At 46.7% G+C, this 16,019-nt stretch overlaps 1 protein-coding gene across 1 annotated transcript in view; it reads right to left on the minus strand.

Moving 5' to 3' along the window:
* pdia5 (protein disulfide isomerase family A, member 5) overlaps positions 1-1,390 on the minus strand; it is a 139,752-nt gene extending 138,362 nt beyond the window's left edge. The window contains exon 1 of the mRNA XM_078404316.1: positions 1,385-1,390. Coding sequence (XP_078260442.1) covers positions 1,385-1,390 — 6 coding nt within the window. The remainder of the gene's footprint in view (positions 1-1,384) is intronic.
* Between the last annotated feature and the right edge of the window lie 14,629 nt (positions 1,391-16,019).

Consider the following 16,019-nt stretch of genomic DNA (forward strand, 5'->3'; position numbering starts at 1 on the left):
TTCCTACCTGCACACTTCTGTCTGGTGTCAGGGGCGCTAGGATTTTGAAGCAGTGACAAAGAAGCAATGGGAGTACGTTTCGAAATCATATGTTGAAAGACTGGAGTGACTGGGCTTGTATACACTGGAATTTAGAAGGATGAGAGGAGATCTTATCGAAACGTATAAGATTATTAAGGGGTTGGACACGTTAGAGGCAGGAAACATGTTTCCAATGTTGCAGGGAGTCCAGAACAAGGGGCCATAGTTTAAGAATAAGGGGTAGGCCATTTAGAACTGAGATGAGGAAAAACGTTTTCAGTCAGAGAGTTGTGAATCTGTGGAATTCTCTGCCTCAGAAGGCAGCGGAGGCCAATTCTCTGAATGCATTCAAGAGAGAGCTAGATAGAGCTCTTAAGGATAGCAGAGTCAGGGGGTATGGGGAGAAGGCGGGAACGGGGTAGTGATTGAGAATGATCAGCCATGATCACATTGAATGGCGGTGCTGGCTCGAAGGGCCGAATGGCCTCCTCCTGCACCTATTGTCTATTGTCTATTATCAGGATGGTGTGCAGCTTGGAAGGGAAGATGCAGGCGATGATGCTCCTCTGTGCTCAGTGCCCTCGTCCTTATTAGTGGGGGTGGAGGCTGCAGCTTGTTGTAGTGACGGACCTATTAGGAACCTGAGGGGTAACTTTTCTGCACAAAGGGTGGCGTGTATACATAATGAGCTGCCATCGGTAGTTGAGGCAGGTACTATCACAACGTTTAAGAAGCAATTGAACGAGTACATGAGTGGGACAAGTTTCGCGTGATGTGGACCAAACGCAGGCAAGAGGTATACAAGATCTTACAGAGGTGTACAAAATCATGAGAGGAATAGATCGGGTAGATGAACAGAGTCTCTTGCCCAGAGTAGGGGGATCGAGGACCAGAGGACATCGGTTCAAGGTGAAGGGGAAAAGATTTAATAGGAATCCGAGGGGTAACTTTTTCACACAGAGGGTGGTGGGTGTGTGGAACAAGCTGCCACAGGAGGTAGTTGAGGCTGGGACTATCCCATCGTTTAAGAAACAGTTGGACGGGTACATGGATAGGAGGCAGAGAATTCCACAGCTTCACAACTCTGAGGGAAAAAGCTTTTCCTCATCCCCGTTCTAAATGACTACCCCTTATTCTTAAATGGTGGCCCCTGGTTCTGGACTCCCCTTGATTGTAATCAGGTATAGTCTTTCTGCTGACCTTGGTACAGGTGCCAATAATAAATTAAACTAAGGTCTCGCGGTCCAACTCGCCCATGCCAGCCAAGGTGCCCCATTCAAGCTAGTCCTATTTTCCCATGTTTTTCCCAATATCCCCCAAAAGCCATTCCTGTCCATGTACCTTTTAAATGCTGCTATTGTACCTGCATCAACTACTTCCTTTAGCCCCCAGACTGTGGGACCTAACCTTAAGAGTTATGAGTAGGAAAGAACTGCAGATGTTGGTTTAAATCAAAGGTAGACACAAAATGCTGGAGTAACTCAGCGGGCCAGGCAGCATCTCGGGAGAGAGGGAATGGGTGACGTTTCGTGTCGAGACCCTTCTTCAGACTTGAGAGTTATGAGTTAGACAGAGCTCTAGAGGGCTAGCGGAATCAAGGGATATGGGGAGAAGGCAGGCACAGGTTATTGATTGTGGATGATCAGCCATGATCACAATGAATGGTGGTGCTGGCTTGAAGAAGCCTCCTGCACCAATTTTCTATGTTTCTAGAAGGACTTTATCGAACATGAATAAAGCTAAATCGCGGGGAAATTCAGACAATTTCTCAAAGGATGACAACAGCAAAAAAAAAAATGTTTTTAGGGAGGTTTTAGGGATGGAATTCCAGAGCTTAGAGTTTAAGCAGGATGAGATCTAGTCACTAACGACCTATACAAATCAGGGGTGGTCATGAGGCTAGTAATGGATTACACAGATTTGGAAAAGTAGAAGGGGCGGAGAGCAAAAAGGAACAAGACAATGAAGGGATTTGAAAACAAAAAGGACTTTAAAGATGGGGGCTTAGCTGCACTGCAAGGTTTTGTAACAGGCAAATGAGCAAGACTCATTACAACTAAAACGTTACTTTTCATAGAGTCATAGCATGATACAGTGTGGATACAAGCCCTTCGGCCCAACTTGCCCACACCGGCCAACTTGTCCCATCTACACTAGTCCCACCTGCCTGCGTTTGGACCATATCCCTCCAAACCTGTCCAATCCATGTACCTGTCTAACTCCTTCTTAAACATTGGGATAGTCCCAGCCTCAACTACCTCCTCTGGCAGCTCGTTCTATACACCCACTACCCTTTGAGTGAAAAAGTTACCCCTCAGATTCCTCTTAAATCTTTTCCCCTTCATCTTAAACCTAGTGTCCTCCATAATGTTTGGGACAAAGACCTCTGTACTCCACAATTTGAGATTTGCAATAGAAAAAAATCATATGTGGTTAAAGTGCACATTGTCAGATTTTAATAAAGGGTATTTTTATATATTTTAGTTTCACCATGTGGAAATTACAGCTGTGTTTATACATAGTCCCCCCATTTCAGTGCACATGGATTCCCAGGTGTTTGTAATTGCTCAGGTGTGTTTAATTGCCTCCTTAATGCAGGTATAAGAGAGCTCTCAGCACCTAGTCTTTCCTCCAGTCTTTCCATCACCTTTGGAAACTTTTATTGCTGTTTGTCAACATGAGGACCAAAGTTGTGCCAATGAAAGTCAAAGAAGCCATTATGAGACTGAGAAATAAGAATAAAACTGTTGGAGACATCAGCCAAACCTTAGACTTACCAAAATCAACTGTTTGGAACATCATTAAGAAGAAAGAGAGCACTGGCGAGCTTACTAATCGCAAAGGGACTGGCAGGCCAAGGAAGACCTCCACAACTGATGACAGAAGAATTTTCTCATTCATAAAGAAAAATCCCCAGACACCTGTCCGACAGATCAGAAACACTCTTCAGGAGTCAGGTGTGGATTTGTCAATGACCACTGTCCACAGAAGACTTAGTGAACAGAAATACAGAGGCTACAATGCAAGATGCAAACCACTGGTTAGCTGCAAAAATAGGATGGCCAAGTTACAGTTTGCCAAGAAGTACTTGAAAGAGCAACCACAGTTCTGGAAAAAAGATCTTGTGGACAGATGAGATCAAGATTAACTTGTATCAGAGTCATGGCAAGAGCAAAGTATGGAGGAGAGAAGGAACTGCCCAAGATCCAAGGCATACCACCTCCTCTGTGAAACATGGAAACAGCTAAAGATGGCTGCAATACAGGCCTGGCAGAGCATCACCAGAGAAGACACCCAGCAACTGGTGATGTCCATGAATCGCAGACTTCAAGCAGTCATTGCAAGCAAAGGATATGCAACAAAACACTAAACATGACTACTTTCATTTACATGACATTGCTGTGTCCCACACACTATGGTGCCCTGAAACTATGTATAAACGCTGCTGTAATTTCTACACAGTGAAACCAAAATGTGTAAAAATGGCCTTTATTAAAACCTGACAATCTGCACTTTAACCACGTGATTTTTTTCCATTACAAATCTAAAATTGTGGAGTGCAGATGCAAATAAATAAACGATGGGTCTTTGTCCCAAACATTATGGAGGGCACTGTATGTCCCCTGGTCCTAGATCCACCTACTCTGGGCAAGAGACTGTGCATCAACCCAATCTATTCCTCTCATGATTTTGTACACCTCTACAAGATCACCCACCCCCCATCCTCCTGCACTCCAGGGAATAGAGACCCAGCCTACTCAACCTCTCCCAAAAGCTGAGACCTCTTGTCCTGGCAACATCCTCGGGAATCTTCTCTGTACCTTTTCCAGCTTGACAACATCTTTCCCACAACATGGGGCCCAGAACTGAACACAATATTCCAAATGCGGCCTCACCAACGTTTCATACAACTGCAACATGACCTTCCAAACTACTTGTTGAAAGAGTGGAGCGACTAGGCTTGTATACACTGGAATTTAGAAGGATGAGAGGGGATCTTATCGAAACGTATAAGATTATTAAGGGGTTGAACACGTTAGAGGCAGGAAACATGTTCCCAATGTTCGGGGAGTCCAGAACAAGGGGCCACAGTTTAAGAATAAGGGGTAGGCCATTTAGAACGGAGATGAGGAAAAACTTTTTCACTCAGAGAGTTGTGAATCTGTGGAATTCTCTGCCTCAGCAGTGGAGGCCAATTCTCTGAATGCATTCAAGAGAGAGCTAGATAGAGCTCTTAAGGATAGCGGAGTCAGGGGGTATGGGAAGGCAGGAACGGGGTACTGATTGAGAATAATCAGCCATGATCGCATTGAATGGCGGTGCTGGCTCGAAGGGCCAAATGGCCTACTCCTGCACCTATTGTCTATTGTCTAGTCTCAGATTCTGAATAAAAACACTCCTGCCTCGCTAATTGAATTGCAAGTTTGAGCCTAGAACAAGATTGTTCATTTCTTCAGATGAGAGAAGGGAGCCATTGATTTTGCACAAACATTTCTGAAGTCTGCCTGGCGGGTAACTCAGAGGTAGAAATAGATTATTCAATGCCCCTGGAAAACATACTGACATCAGTTCTCCCACACTGGCCTTCATCAGTCAGAGTACTGAGTACAGAAGTTGAGAGGTCATGTTGCAGTTGTGCAAGTCACTGATGAGTCCACATTTAGAGTATTAGATCAGTCTGAAGAAGGGTCTCGACCTGAGACGTCACCCATTCCTTCTCTCCTGAGATGCTGCTTGACCTGCTGAGTTACTTCAGCATTTTGTGAATAAATACCTTCGATTTGTACCAGCTATTTTCTTACACTTTAGAGTATTGTGTTCAGTTTTGGTCACCATGTTACAGGAAAAATGTTGTCAAACTGGGAAGGGTGCAGAGAAGATTTTCAAGCATGTTGCCAGAACTTGAGGGCCTGAGCTATTAGGGAGAGGTTGGGCAGGCTAGGACTTTACTCCTTGGAGCGCAGGTGGATGAGGGGCGATCTTATAGAAGGTATCGCAAAATGCTGGAGTAACTCAGCGGGTCAGGCAGCATCTCAGCATCTCTGGAGAGAAGGAATGGGTGACATTTCGGGTCGAGACCCTTCTTCAGACTGAAGGGTCGCGACCCGAAACGTCACCCATTCCTTCTCTCCAGAGATGCTGCCTGACCCGCTGAGTTACTCCAGCATTTTGCGATACCTTCGAATTGTACCAGCATCTGCAGTTATTTTCCTACTCAACTCAGCGATCTTAGAGAGATGTACAAAATCATGAGAGGAATAGATCGAGTGAATGCACAGAGTCTCTTGCCCAGAGTAGTGGAAGAGAACTAGAGGACATTGGTGTACGGTGAAAGGGGAAAGATTTAATAGGAACCCAAGGGGCGACTTTTTTTTAACGTAAATGGTGGTGGGTGAATGGAATGAGCTGCCAGAGGAGGTAGTTGAGACAGATACTATTGTAATGTTTAAGAAACATTTAGACAGGTACGTGGATGGGAAAGGTTTAGAGAGATATGGGCCAAATGCAGGCAGGTGGGACTAGTGTAGATGGGACATGGTGGGCGGCATAAGCAAGTTGGGGCGAAGGACTTATTTGCAAAGCTGTATGACATTGAAATCTTTCATAATCACTTTCACACCTTGTCAATACAGTCAGTTTCAAATACGTTGCTCAGGCCACTAATCTCGCCGAAGACAAGGAGTCAAATCATGGAGAGACCAAATGGCTTGATCTGTATTCAATATCCCATCAAGTTTTCATCCAGCAGAATAACAAAACAAAAAAGTCATGCTGTTGACAATGAGGAATGAAGCGCTTGGACACAGAAATATAGATTGTCTGCTCATTTGGGCAGAAAAGAGAATCGATTTCAGTCCAGAGAAATAGAACAAAACAGAAGGAATTGCAGATGCTGGAATCTTAAGCAAAACACAAAGTACTGGAGTAACTCGAAATGTGTAGGAAAGGAACTGCCGAGGCTGGTTTACACCGAAGGTAGACATAGAAAATGCTGGAGTAACTCAGCGGGACAGGCAGCATCTCTGGAGAGAAGGAATGGGTGACGTTTCGGGTCGAGACCCTTCTTCAGACTGAAGTTACTCCAGCATTTTGTGCCTATCCTGGAGTAACTCAGTGGGTCAGGCAGGCAGCATCTGGGAAGGGACTGGACAGGTGACATTTCAGAAGAAGAAAATAGAAGGGCATGTGTTTGGGGAGCCCAGTAACTGTATATAAGCTGAAAATTGTGGAAGAGGGAACTTACAGTAAGTGTATGGCCACAGATTTTTTTTTAAACGAAGACTTAATCAAAGACGGTCCCATCCCAGTCATTCCCTCTTCTCCCTGCTATCCGGCAGAAGGTACAGAAGCTTGAAAGCGCGCACCACCAGACTCAGGAACAGTTTCTTCCCCTCCGTTATCAGGCTTCTGAACGGTCCTTCCCTAAGCTAGCTTACTGTTCAATTCACCTCTACCCCACTGAGGACATTGGAAGTTGCTGAAGGAACTGATGCTGATAACTATATTCTGCACTCTCTATCTTCCCTTTTGCTCTATCTATTGTACTGGAGCTTGAACTGATTGAATGGTATATCTGATCTGCTTGGATTTAGATTTATTTAGATTTAGAGATACAGCGCGGAAACAGGCCCTTCGGCCCACCGAGTCCGTGCCGCCCAGCTATCCCCGCACATTAACACTATCCTACACCCACTAGGGACAATTTTTACATTTTACCCAGTCAATTAACCTACATACCTCTCCGTCTTTGGAGTGTGGGAAATCAAAGCTTCCTATTGTACATTGCTTGATGGTGGCAATAATAAACCTGAACCTAAACAAATGCTTTTCTTTACAAGGATGGTATTCAACCAGGGAAATCATCCTCAAACTATACACAGCACTACGTTAGGATACATCAAGACTTGCATATGGACCCAGTCACCACATTATAGGGTAGGCCATTTAGGACGGAGACGAGGAAAAACCTTTTCACCCAGAGAGTTGTGAATCTGTGGAATTCTCTGCCACAGAAGGCAGTGGAGGCCAATTCACTGGATGTTTTCAAGAGAGTTAGACATAGCTCTTAAGGCTTTTATTCACAAAATGCTGGAGTAACTCAGCAGGTCAGGCAGCATCTCGGGAGAGAAGGAATGGGTGACGTTTCGGGTCGAGACCCTTCTTCAGACTGATGTCGGGGGTGGGACAAAGGAAGGATATAGGTGGAGACAGGAAGATAGAGGGAGATCTGGGAAGGAGGAGGGGAAGGGAGGGACAGAGGAGCTATCTGAAGTTGGAGAAGTCGACGTTCATACCACCGGGCTGCAAACTGCCCAGGCGAAATATGAGGTGCTGCTCCTCCAATTTCCGGCGGGCCTCACTATGGCACTGGTGGAGGCCCATGACAGAGAGGTCAGACTGGGAATGGGAGGGGGAGTTAAAGTGCTGGGCCACCGGGAGATCAGTTGCATTAATGCGGACCGAGCGCAGGTGTTCAGCGAAGCGATCGCCGAGCCTGCGCTTGGTTTCGCCGATGTAAATAAGTTGACATCTAGAGCAGCGGATGCAATAGATGAGGTTGGAGGAGGTGCAGGTGAACCTCTGTCTCACCTGGAAAGACTGTTTGGGTCCTTTGATGGAGTTGAGGGGGGAGGTAAAGGGACAGGTGTTGCATCTCGTACGGTTGCAGGGGAAAGTGCCCGGGGTTGGGGTGGTTTGGGTAGGAAGGGACGAGTGGATCAGGGAGTTACGGAGGGAACGGTCTCTGCGGAACGCTTAGAGGGGAGGGGATGGGAAGATATGGCCAGTGGTGGGGTCCCGTTGTAGGTGACGGAAATGTTGGTGGATGATATGTTGGATCCGCTGGCTGGTGGGGTGGAAGGTGAGAACGAGGGTCTCACTAGGGTCTCTTCTACATCCCGCAGCTCTGCTCTTGCTCCCCCTCCCCACACTCGCAACAAGGACAGGATCCCCCTCGTTCTCACCTTCCACCCCACCAGCCAGCGGATCCAACATATCATCCACCAACATTTCCGTCACCTACAACGGGACCCCACCACTGGCCATATCTTCCCATCCCCTCCCCTCTCTGCGTTCCGCAGAGACCGTTCCCTCCGTAACTCCCTGGTCCACTCGTCCCTTCCTACCCAAACCACCCCAACCCCGGGCACTTTCCCTTGCAACCGCACGAGATGCAACACCTGTCCCTTTACCTCCCCCCTCAACTCCATCAAAGGACCCAAACAGTCTTTCCAGGTGAGACAGAGGTTCACCTGCACCTCCTCCAACCTCATCTATTGCATCCGCTGCTCTAGATGTCAACTTATTTATATCAGCGAAACCAAGCGCAGGCTCGGCGATCGCTTCGCTGAACACCTGCGCTCGGTCCGCATTAACGCAACTGATCTCCCGGTGACCCAGCACTTTAACTCCCCCTCCCATTCCCAGTCTGACCTCTCTGTCATGGGCCTACTCCAGTGCCATAGTGAGGCCCGCCGGAAATTGGAGGAGCAGCACCTCATATTTCGCCTGGGCAGTTTGCAGCCCGGTGGTATGAACGTCGACTTCTCCAACTTCAGATAGCTCCTCTGTCCCTCCCTTCCCCTCCTCCTTCCCAGATCTCCCTCTATCTTCCTGTCTCCACCTATATCCTTCCTTTGTCCCACCCCCGACATCAGTCTGAAGAAGGGTCTCGACCCGAAACGTCACCCATTCCTTCTCTCCCGAGATGCTGCCTGACCTGCTGAGTTACTCCAGCATTTTGTGAATAAATCGATTTGTACCAGCATCTGGAGTTATTTTCTTATAGCTCTTAAGGCTAACGGAATCAAAGGAGATGGGGAGAAAGCAGGAACGGGGGGTGCTGATTTTGGATGGTCAGTCATGTTAATATTGCCGAAGGGCCGAATGGCCTACTCCTGCACCTATTTTCTATGTTTCTAAATGTGATTAGACAGGAAAGGGGGCATAGGAGATTTACTGGGACATTTGGCCTGGGCAAGGCTAGTAGCATAATCAAGGACCAGTCTTCCCCCCACTCTCCCACCAGGCAAGAGGTACAGAAGTGTGAAAACACACACCTCCAGATTCAGGGACTTTCCTCCCAGCTGTTATTAGGCAACTGAACCGCCCTATCACCAACTAGAGTCCTGACCTATCATCTACCTCTTTGGAGACCCTCGCACTATATTTAATTGGACTTTACTGGATTTTATCTTGTACTAAATGTTATTCCCTTTATCATCTCTGCACACGGCTTGATTGTAATCATGTATCGTCAGTCTTTCTGCTGACTGGATATCATGCAACAAAAAAGGTTTTCACTGTTCTTCACTATTTACACATGACAATAAACAAAACTGTGGTCGAGGAAATGTGTAGGAAAAACTGCAGATGCTGGTTTAAATCGAAGATAGGCACAAAATGCTGGAGTAACTCAGCTGGACAGGCAGTATCTCTGGAGAGAAGGAATGGGTGACGTTCTGGGTTGAAACCCTTTGTCTCGACCCGAAACATCACCCATTCCTTCTCTCCAGAGATGCTGCCTGTCCTGCTGAGTTACTCCAGCAATTTGTGTCTATCTATGGTTGAGGAAACACTGGTTAAGCTGGATCTGCAAATGCTGGAAACTTAAGTAAACACAACGTGCTGGACAATGTGCTGAAGGAACCAGTCTGAAGAAGGGTCTGGACCTGAAACGACACCTATTCATTCCCTCCACAGATGCTGCCTGATCAGCGAAGTTACTCCAGCACTTTACTGTTTTACTGGTTTGCCTGAAATTGTTTCCTTTGGAATAGAGGACAAGGGGAAACTTAATTGAGGTGTATAAAATGATGAGGGACTAGACAGATTGAATATTTTAAATAAAAAGGATTTATTTCCCTTTGATGAGGAGTCACATACCAGGTAGAGCAAGGATTTAAATTAATTGATGGAAAGATTATAGGTCAGAAAAGGAATTCTTTTCAACCAGAGAAATCAGAAGCACACTGTTCATAAGAGTGTTAGAAGCAGAAACTGTTTTGAGGTTAAAAAAAGACCTGAATGTATATTTTAAGAACTAGATGCATCGTGGAAACAGGCCCTTCAGCCGACTGAGACCATGCCAACCACCGATCACATGTACGTTAGTTCTATCTATGCACCAGGGACAAAGAGCTGGAGTAACTCAGCGGGACAGGCAGCATCTCTGGAGAGAAGGAATGGGTGATATTTCGGGTCGAAACCCTTCTTTTTTAAATTTTTAAAAAAATAGGTGCAGGAGTAGGCCATTCGGCCCTTCGAGCCTGCACCGCCATTCAATATGATCATGGCTGATCATCCAACTCAGTATCCCGTACCTGCCTTCTCTCCATACCCCCTGATCCCTTTAGCCACAAGGGCCAAATCTAACTCCCTCTTAAATATAGCCAATGAACTGGCCTCAACTACCTTCTGTGGCAGAGAATTCCACAGATTCACCACTCTCTGTATGAAAAAAAACTTTCTCATCTCGGTCCTAAAAGACTTCCCCCTTATCCTTAAACTGTGACCCTGAACCCGAAGCGTCACCCATTCCTTCTCTTCAGAGATGCTGCCTGTCCCGCTGAGTTACTCCAGCCTTTTGTGTCTATCTTCGGTTTAAACCAGCATCTGCAGTTCCTTCCAACGCACTAGGGGACAATTTACAGTAGCCAATTAAGCTACAAACATGCACGTCTTTGGAGTGTGGGAGGAAACTGGAGCACCTGGAGAAAACCCACACGGTTACAGGGAGAACGTACAAACTCCGTACAGACAGCACGCATACTCAGGATTCGACCCGGATCTCTGGCGCTGTGAGGCGGCAACTCTACTGCTGCGCCACCGTGCCGCACATAAATTGTTGGCTACAGTCCAAAAGATGGATTATGTTGTGGAGTGTTCCAGTGACCAATAAAGACCAAGTCTGCAGTAAATTTTCTACGATTGAGAGAATCTTACAATAAAGTGTTATTTTCAAGCCTGTCTCAAAGTATCTCCTGTGTATTGGCTATTAAAACTAGGACGTCAATATTGTTCACTCCAGTGCAAGTGGAAAATAAAACAATTACTTATCTTAAGTATTATGTGCAGCAAGAAAACATATTGATAAATGTTGAGAGACAGGAGTGGCTAGGCTTGTATACACTGGAATTTAGGATGAGAGGGGATCTTAACGAAACATATAAGTTTATTAAGGGGTTGGACACGTTAGAGGCAGGAAACATGTTCCCAATTTTGGGGGAGTCCAGAATCAGGGGCGACAGTTTAAGAATAAGGAGTAGGCCATTTAGAATGGAGATGAGGAAAAACTTTTTCAGTCAGAGTTGTAAATCTGTGGAATTCTCTGCCTCAGAAGGCAGTGGAGGCCAATTCTCTGAATGCATTTAAGAGAGAGAGCTAGATAGAGCTCTTAAGAATAGCAGAGTCAGGGGGTATGGGGAGAAGTCAGGAACGGGGTACAATTGTCTATTGATATTGTTCTACCTTACGATAAAACCTTTTCAATTGTGAACCCTGGCCAACTCCTTGCCTCTTCCCAGCACGAATAGTAAAGTTGGATTTTAATCATCCTTTCTGCGACGAGATCAGAATATACTGCCAGGATATGATTTATCCAGAGCACCGAAGGAAAATAAGTAGTATATGTAATCCAGGCTGATACTTTACTTTGGGAACTGGTGCACTGCTGCAGAAATCTTTTTTTTTAGATTGATAATTCACTGACATTTTCATTTCTGACATTTCTCACCGTTTTCCGGATCTTTCTGTCTCCATTTTAATAGCCAAGTGGGCGGTCACGGTGGTGCAGCAGTAGAGTTGCTGCCTTACAGCGAATGCAGCGCCGGAGACTCGGGTTCCATCCCGAATACGGGCCCTGTCTGTGCGGAGTTTGTACGTTCTCCCCGTGACCGCGTGGGTTTTCTCCGAGATCGTCGGTTTCCTCCCACATTCCAAAGACGTACAGGTTTGTAGGTTAATTGGCTTGGTAAATGTAAAACAAAATTGTCCCTGGTGTGTTGTGTGTGTAGGATAGTGTTAATGTGCGGGGATTGTTGGTCGGCGCGGACCCGGTGGGCCAAAGGGCCTGTTTCCGCGCTGGTTGTCCTACCCCCCCCCCTTCTCATGGTGGTCCCCCTCACGGCCGGGTCCCCATTGACCACGGTTCATCATGGCGGTCCCCGCACGCCCGGTCCTCCACCGTCCCTTCCCTCGGCTGTGACGTCCTCGCTTCACGTGCCCGTCCTCGCCCGTCGGCCCCGTGATCGGCTGCCGCAACGACCCCTCTACCAACGCTGCCAGCTCCTCTCTGGATGCCGACCTTCCGCGGGGACCGACCGCTCTCTCGGTCACTCCCTGCTCCGACCACCTCTCCCTGACCCTGCAACCGCAAGAGGTCCATCACCTGTCCTTGCACCTCCTCCCTCACCACCCGTATCCATGGAGCTGAACAGTCCCTCCAGCGCTGGGAATTCCGCTGGCTCTCTTCACTAATTAACCATCGTTACTCTCCACTTTTAGTCGTGACTGGACCAAGTGGACCCATTGGGCCCAAACCTCTCCTGCATTGGTGCAGCACCCTGTCCTCTCCCCCCCCCCCCCCTCTCCTCAACTGCCCTCTTCCTTTTCCTTCTCCCTCAACCCCCCCTTCCCCCCTCCCTCCCTCCTCCCCTCCTTTTAAACTTTAAAATGTGAATAACTTTAAAAATATAACACCGATTTCAATAAAACTACTTGCATTATCACTAAAGTGACAATGGCGAGTAAGGCGGGCCTAAAATTGTCGCGTCATCGGGTACCATTTTGGCTGAAGTTCAGTCACAAACAAGATAACAAACGAGAGTTTTAGTATATAGATGCTGGGTATCGAGCAAGAAACACCCATAGTTCATAACTCCCCCCCTAGATACTACTCCACCCGCTGAGTTCAACCACCTCCAGTAGATCCTTTGTATCTGTGCATTCAACAGATCCCTTACACATAGAGCCAGCAGATCCAGTCCAAACCTTTCCTTCAATCACCATTAACATATCTTAACAGATGTAATCTCATGGTTGTTGGTGCACCAGGTACACTCTGTCCTGGGCTGAGCATGTGGCTGTTTTACAAACACATTAACTTTTATGCATTGGGACAGATGTAAAAGTTGTGGTTGAACGCCTTGCAAGAACATACAGCACAACTGCTAGTTTTCTTTTTGTGGTTACAATCAAAAGACTCTTAGAGTGGATATATATTTAACGGCGCAAAATTACACAAGAAACATTTTCCAGCCGTATACCCTATTAAAACTCCTCCAAGCCGCTTCCATGCTTTTAAGGATAAAAATAATAGCTCTACATCCTTGCAAACAATTAATTTGCCCAATTTCAGTTTGTCAGATGTTTGGAGGAATTTTCTGCTCAGCAACAAACTCAAGAGTGAAACTGTTCAAACAAGCAAAAATAGATCTCTGAAAATATGTTTGACAGGTGTGTGTGTGTATGTAGATGGAGGCATACACACACATAGATACACACGTATACACACACATGTATGTATACACACACGAATGTACACACGTATATACACACATATGCACACGTATACACACACGTATACACATATAAACAAACACACATATATAAACGCACATGTATACACACTTATATACACACATGTACACAAACACACATACATGCCCACACATACACACACACGCACACATATACATACACACGTATACACGCAGAGGGTGGTGGGTGTACGGAACAAGCTGTCAGAGGAGGTAGTTGTCTGGGACTATCCCAATGTTTAAGAAACAGTTAGACAAGTACATGTATAGAACAGGTTTGGGGGGGATATGGACCAAACGCAGGCAGGTGGGACTAGTGTAGCTGGGACATGCTGGGACAAGTTGGGCCAAAGGGCTTGTTTCCACTCTGTATCACTCTTTGATTCTATGACATGAATCATACAGTCCACTGGTGGAAGATGGGACTAATACATATGGGTGCCAATAGGTAGGGTGTGAATGTGCTGGGCCAAGTGACCCCTTTGGGGGCTTTATGACCCTCCAGTCTAGTTTAGTTTACAGTTTAGTTTAGAGATACAGCAGAGAAACAAGCCCTTCAGCCCACTGAGCCCGCCCGCGCTGACCAGTGATCCCCGCTACACTCCACACCAGGGACAATATATAATTTTTACCAAAGCCAATTAACCCACAAACCTGCAAGTCTTTGGAGTGTGGGAGGAAACCGGTGCACCCGGAGAAAACCCACACAGGTCACGGAGAGAATGTACAATCTCCAAACAGGCCGCACCCATCGTCAGGATCGAACTAGGGTCTCTGGTGCTAGAAGGTAGCAACTCTACCGCTGCTCCACTCTGCCGCCCCGTGTCTGTTGTTCACTTAAACGTGGTGAGCCACCCAAAATGGACTGATGTGCAATGTATCCGCTGCTCCAGATGTCAACTTATTTACATCAGCGAAACCAAACGCAGGCTCGGCGATCGCTTCGCTCAACACCTGCGCTCGGTCCGCGTTGGCCAATCTGATCTCCCGGTGGCCGAGCACTTCAACTCCCCATCCCATTCCCAGTCTGACCTTTCTGTCATGGGCCTCCTCCAGTGCCATAGTGAGGCCCACCGCAAATTGGAGGAACAGCGCCTCATATTTCGCCTGGGCAGCTTGCAGCCCAGCGGTACGAACCTCGACTTCTCCAACTTTAGATAGTTCCTCTGTCCCTCTCTTCCCTCCCCCCCCCCCCCCCTTTCCAGAACTCCCTCTATCTTCCTGTCTCCACCTATATCCTTCCTTTGTCCCGCCCCCCTGACATCAGTCTGAAGAAGGGTCTCGCCCTGAAACGTCACCCTTTCCTTCTCTCCCGAGATGCTGCCTGACCTGCTGAGTCACTCCAGCATTTTGTGAATAATTACGTGCAATGTACAAAGAGTCGGTCTCAACCAAGGTTCAGTTCTTTTTTTTTTTAAACACTATTTTTGTATATCTGCCACAAAAATAGACGCAAAACTGAAAATGTGTGAGGATGCTGCCATCAGCTTTAGCTTTGCTATTTTAGTTGTGGTAATTGTGGAAAGCTTAAATATTTAGCAGCATTAATTGCAATCCAGAAAATGAAGCTTTTCATTCTGCCTGGACCAACAAGATCTCCCAGTTGCTAAACACTTTAACTCCCCCTCCCATTCCCACACTGGTCTTTCTGAGCCTGGGCCTCCTCCATTGTCAGAGTGAGGCCAAACACAAATTGGGGGAACAGCACCTCATATTTCACTGGGCAGCTTACACCCCAGCGGTATAAATATTAATTTCTCTGACTTCAAGTAACCCTTGCTTTCCCTCTCTCTCCATCCCTCCCCCATCCGAGTTCTCCGACCAGTCTGACTGTCCTCCAGATTAAAGTTTATCTTTATATGCCTCATTATCTCCTTCCCCAAGCCAACAATGATCTATTCTCAAAATGCTGGAGTAACTCAGCAGGTCAGGCAGCATCTCGGGAGAAGGAATGGGTGACGTTTTGGGTCGAGACCCTTCTTCTACATTTTCCTTTCACATCATCCCCTTTGATCTCTCATTTTCACACCTTTCCCTTCCATATCTCTGTCTCTCCCTCTTCCCTGACTCGCAGTCTGAGGAAGGGTCTCGACCCGAAACGTTACACATTCCTTCTACCCAAGAGACGCTGCCTGTCCCGCTGAGTTACTCCAGCACTTTGTGTCTATCTTCGGTGTAAACCAGCATCTGCAGTTCCCTCCTACACAAGTAAGCTTCTCAGTTAGAAAAAGCATCGGGTCCTAAAGCAATCCAATCTCATAAAATAAGAATCACGTGGGTACACTGAATTCATAAGATAGCAACCAAAAGTGGCAAACCTTGGCCCAATCTCAGCATTGTGCACCCAAGGGACTTCAACTCAATTCCAATTCCATATCGTTCCTCATACCACTCAATAACATTAACACTGATTAGATGGCTGTCCACTTTGGGTCTGGCAACTGTCCAAGTTCACTTCAA

Source organism: Rhinoraja longicauda, chromosome 8, assembly GCF_053455715.1.
Source record: "Rhinoraja longicauda isolate Sanriku21f chromosome 8, sRhiLon1.1, whole genome shotgun sequence".
Lineage (NCBI taxonomy): Eukaryota > Metazoa > Chordata > Chondrichthyes > Rajiformes > Arhynchobatidae > Rhinoraja > Rhinoraja longicauda.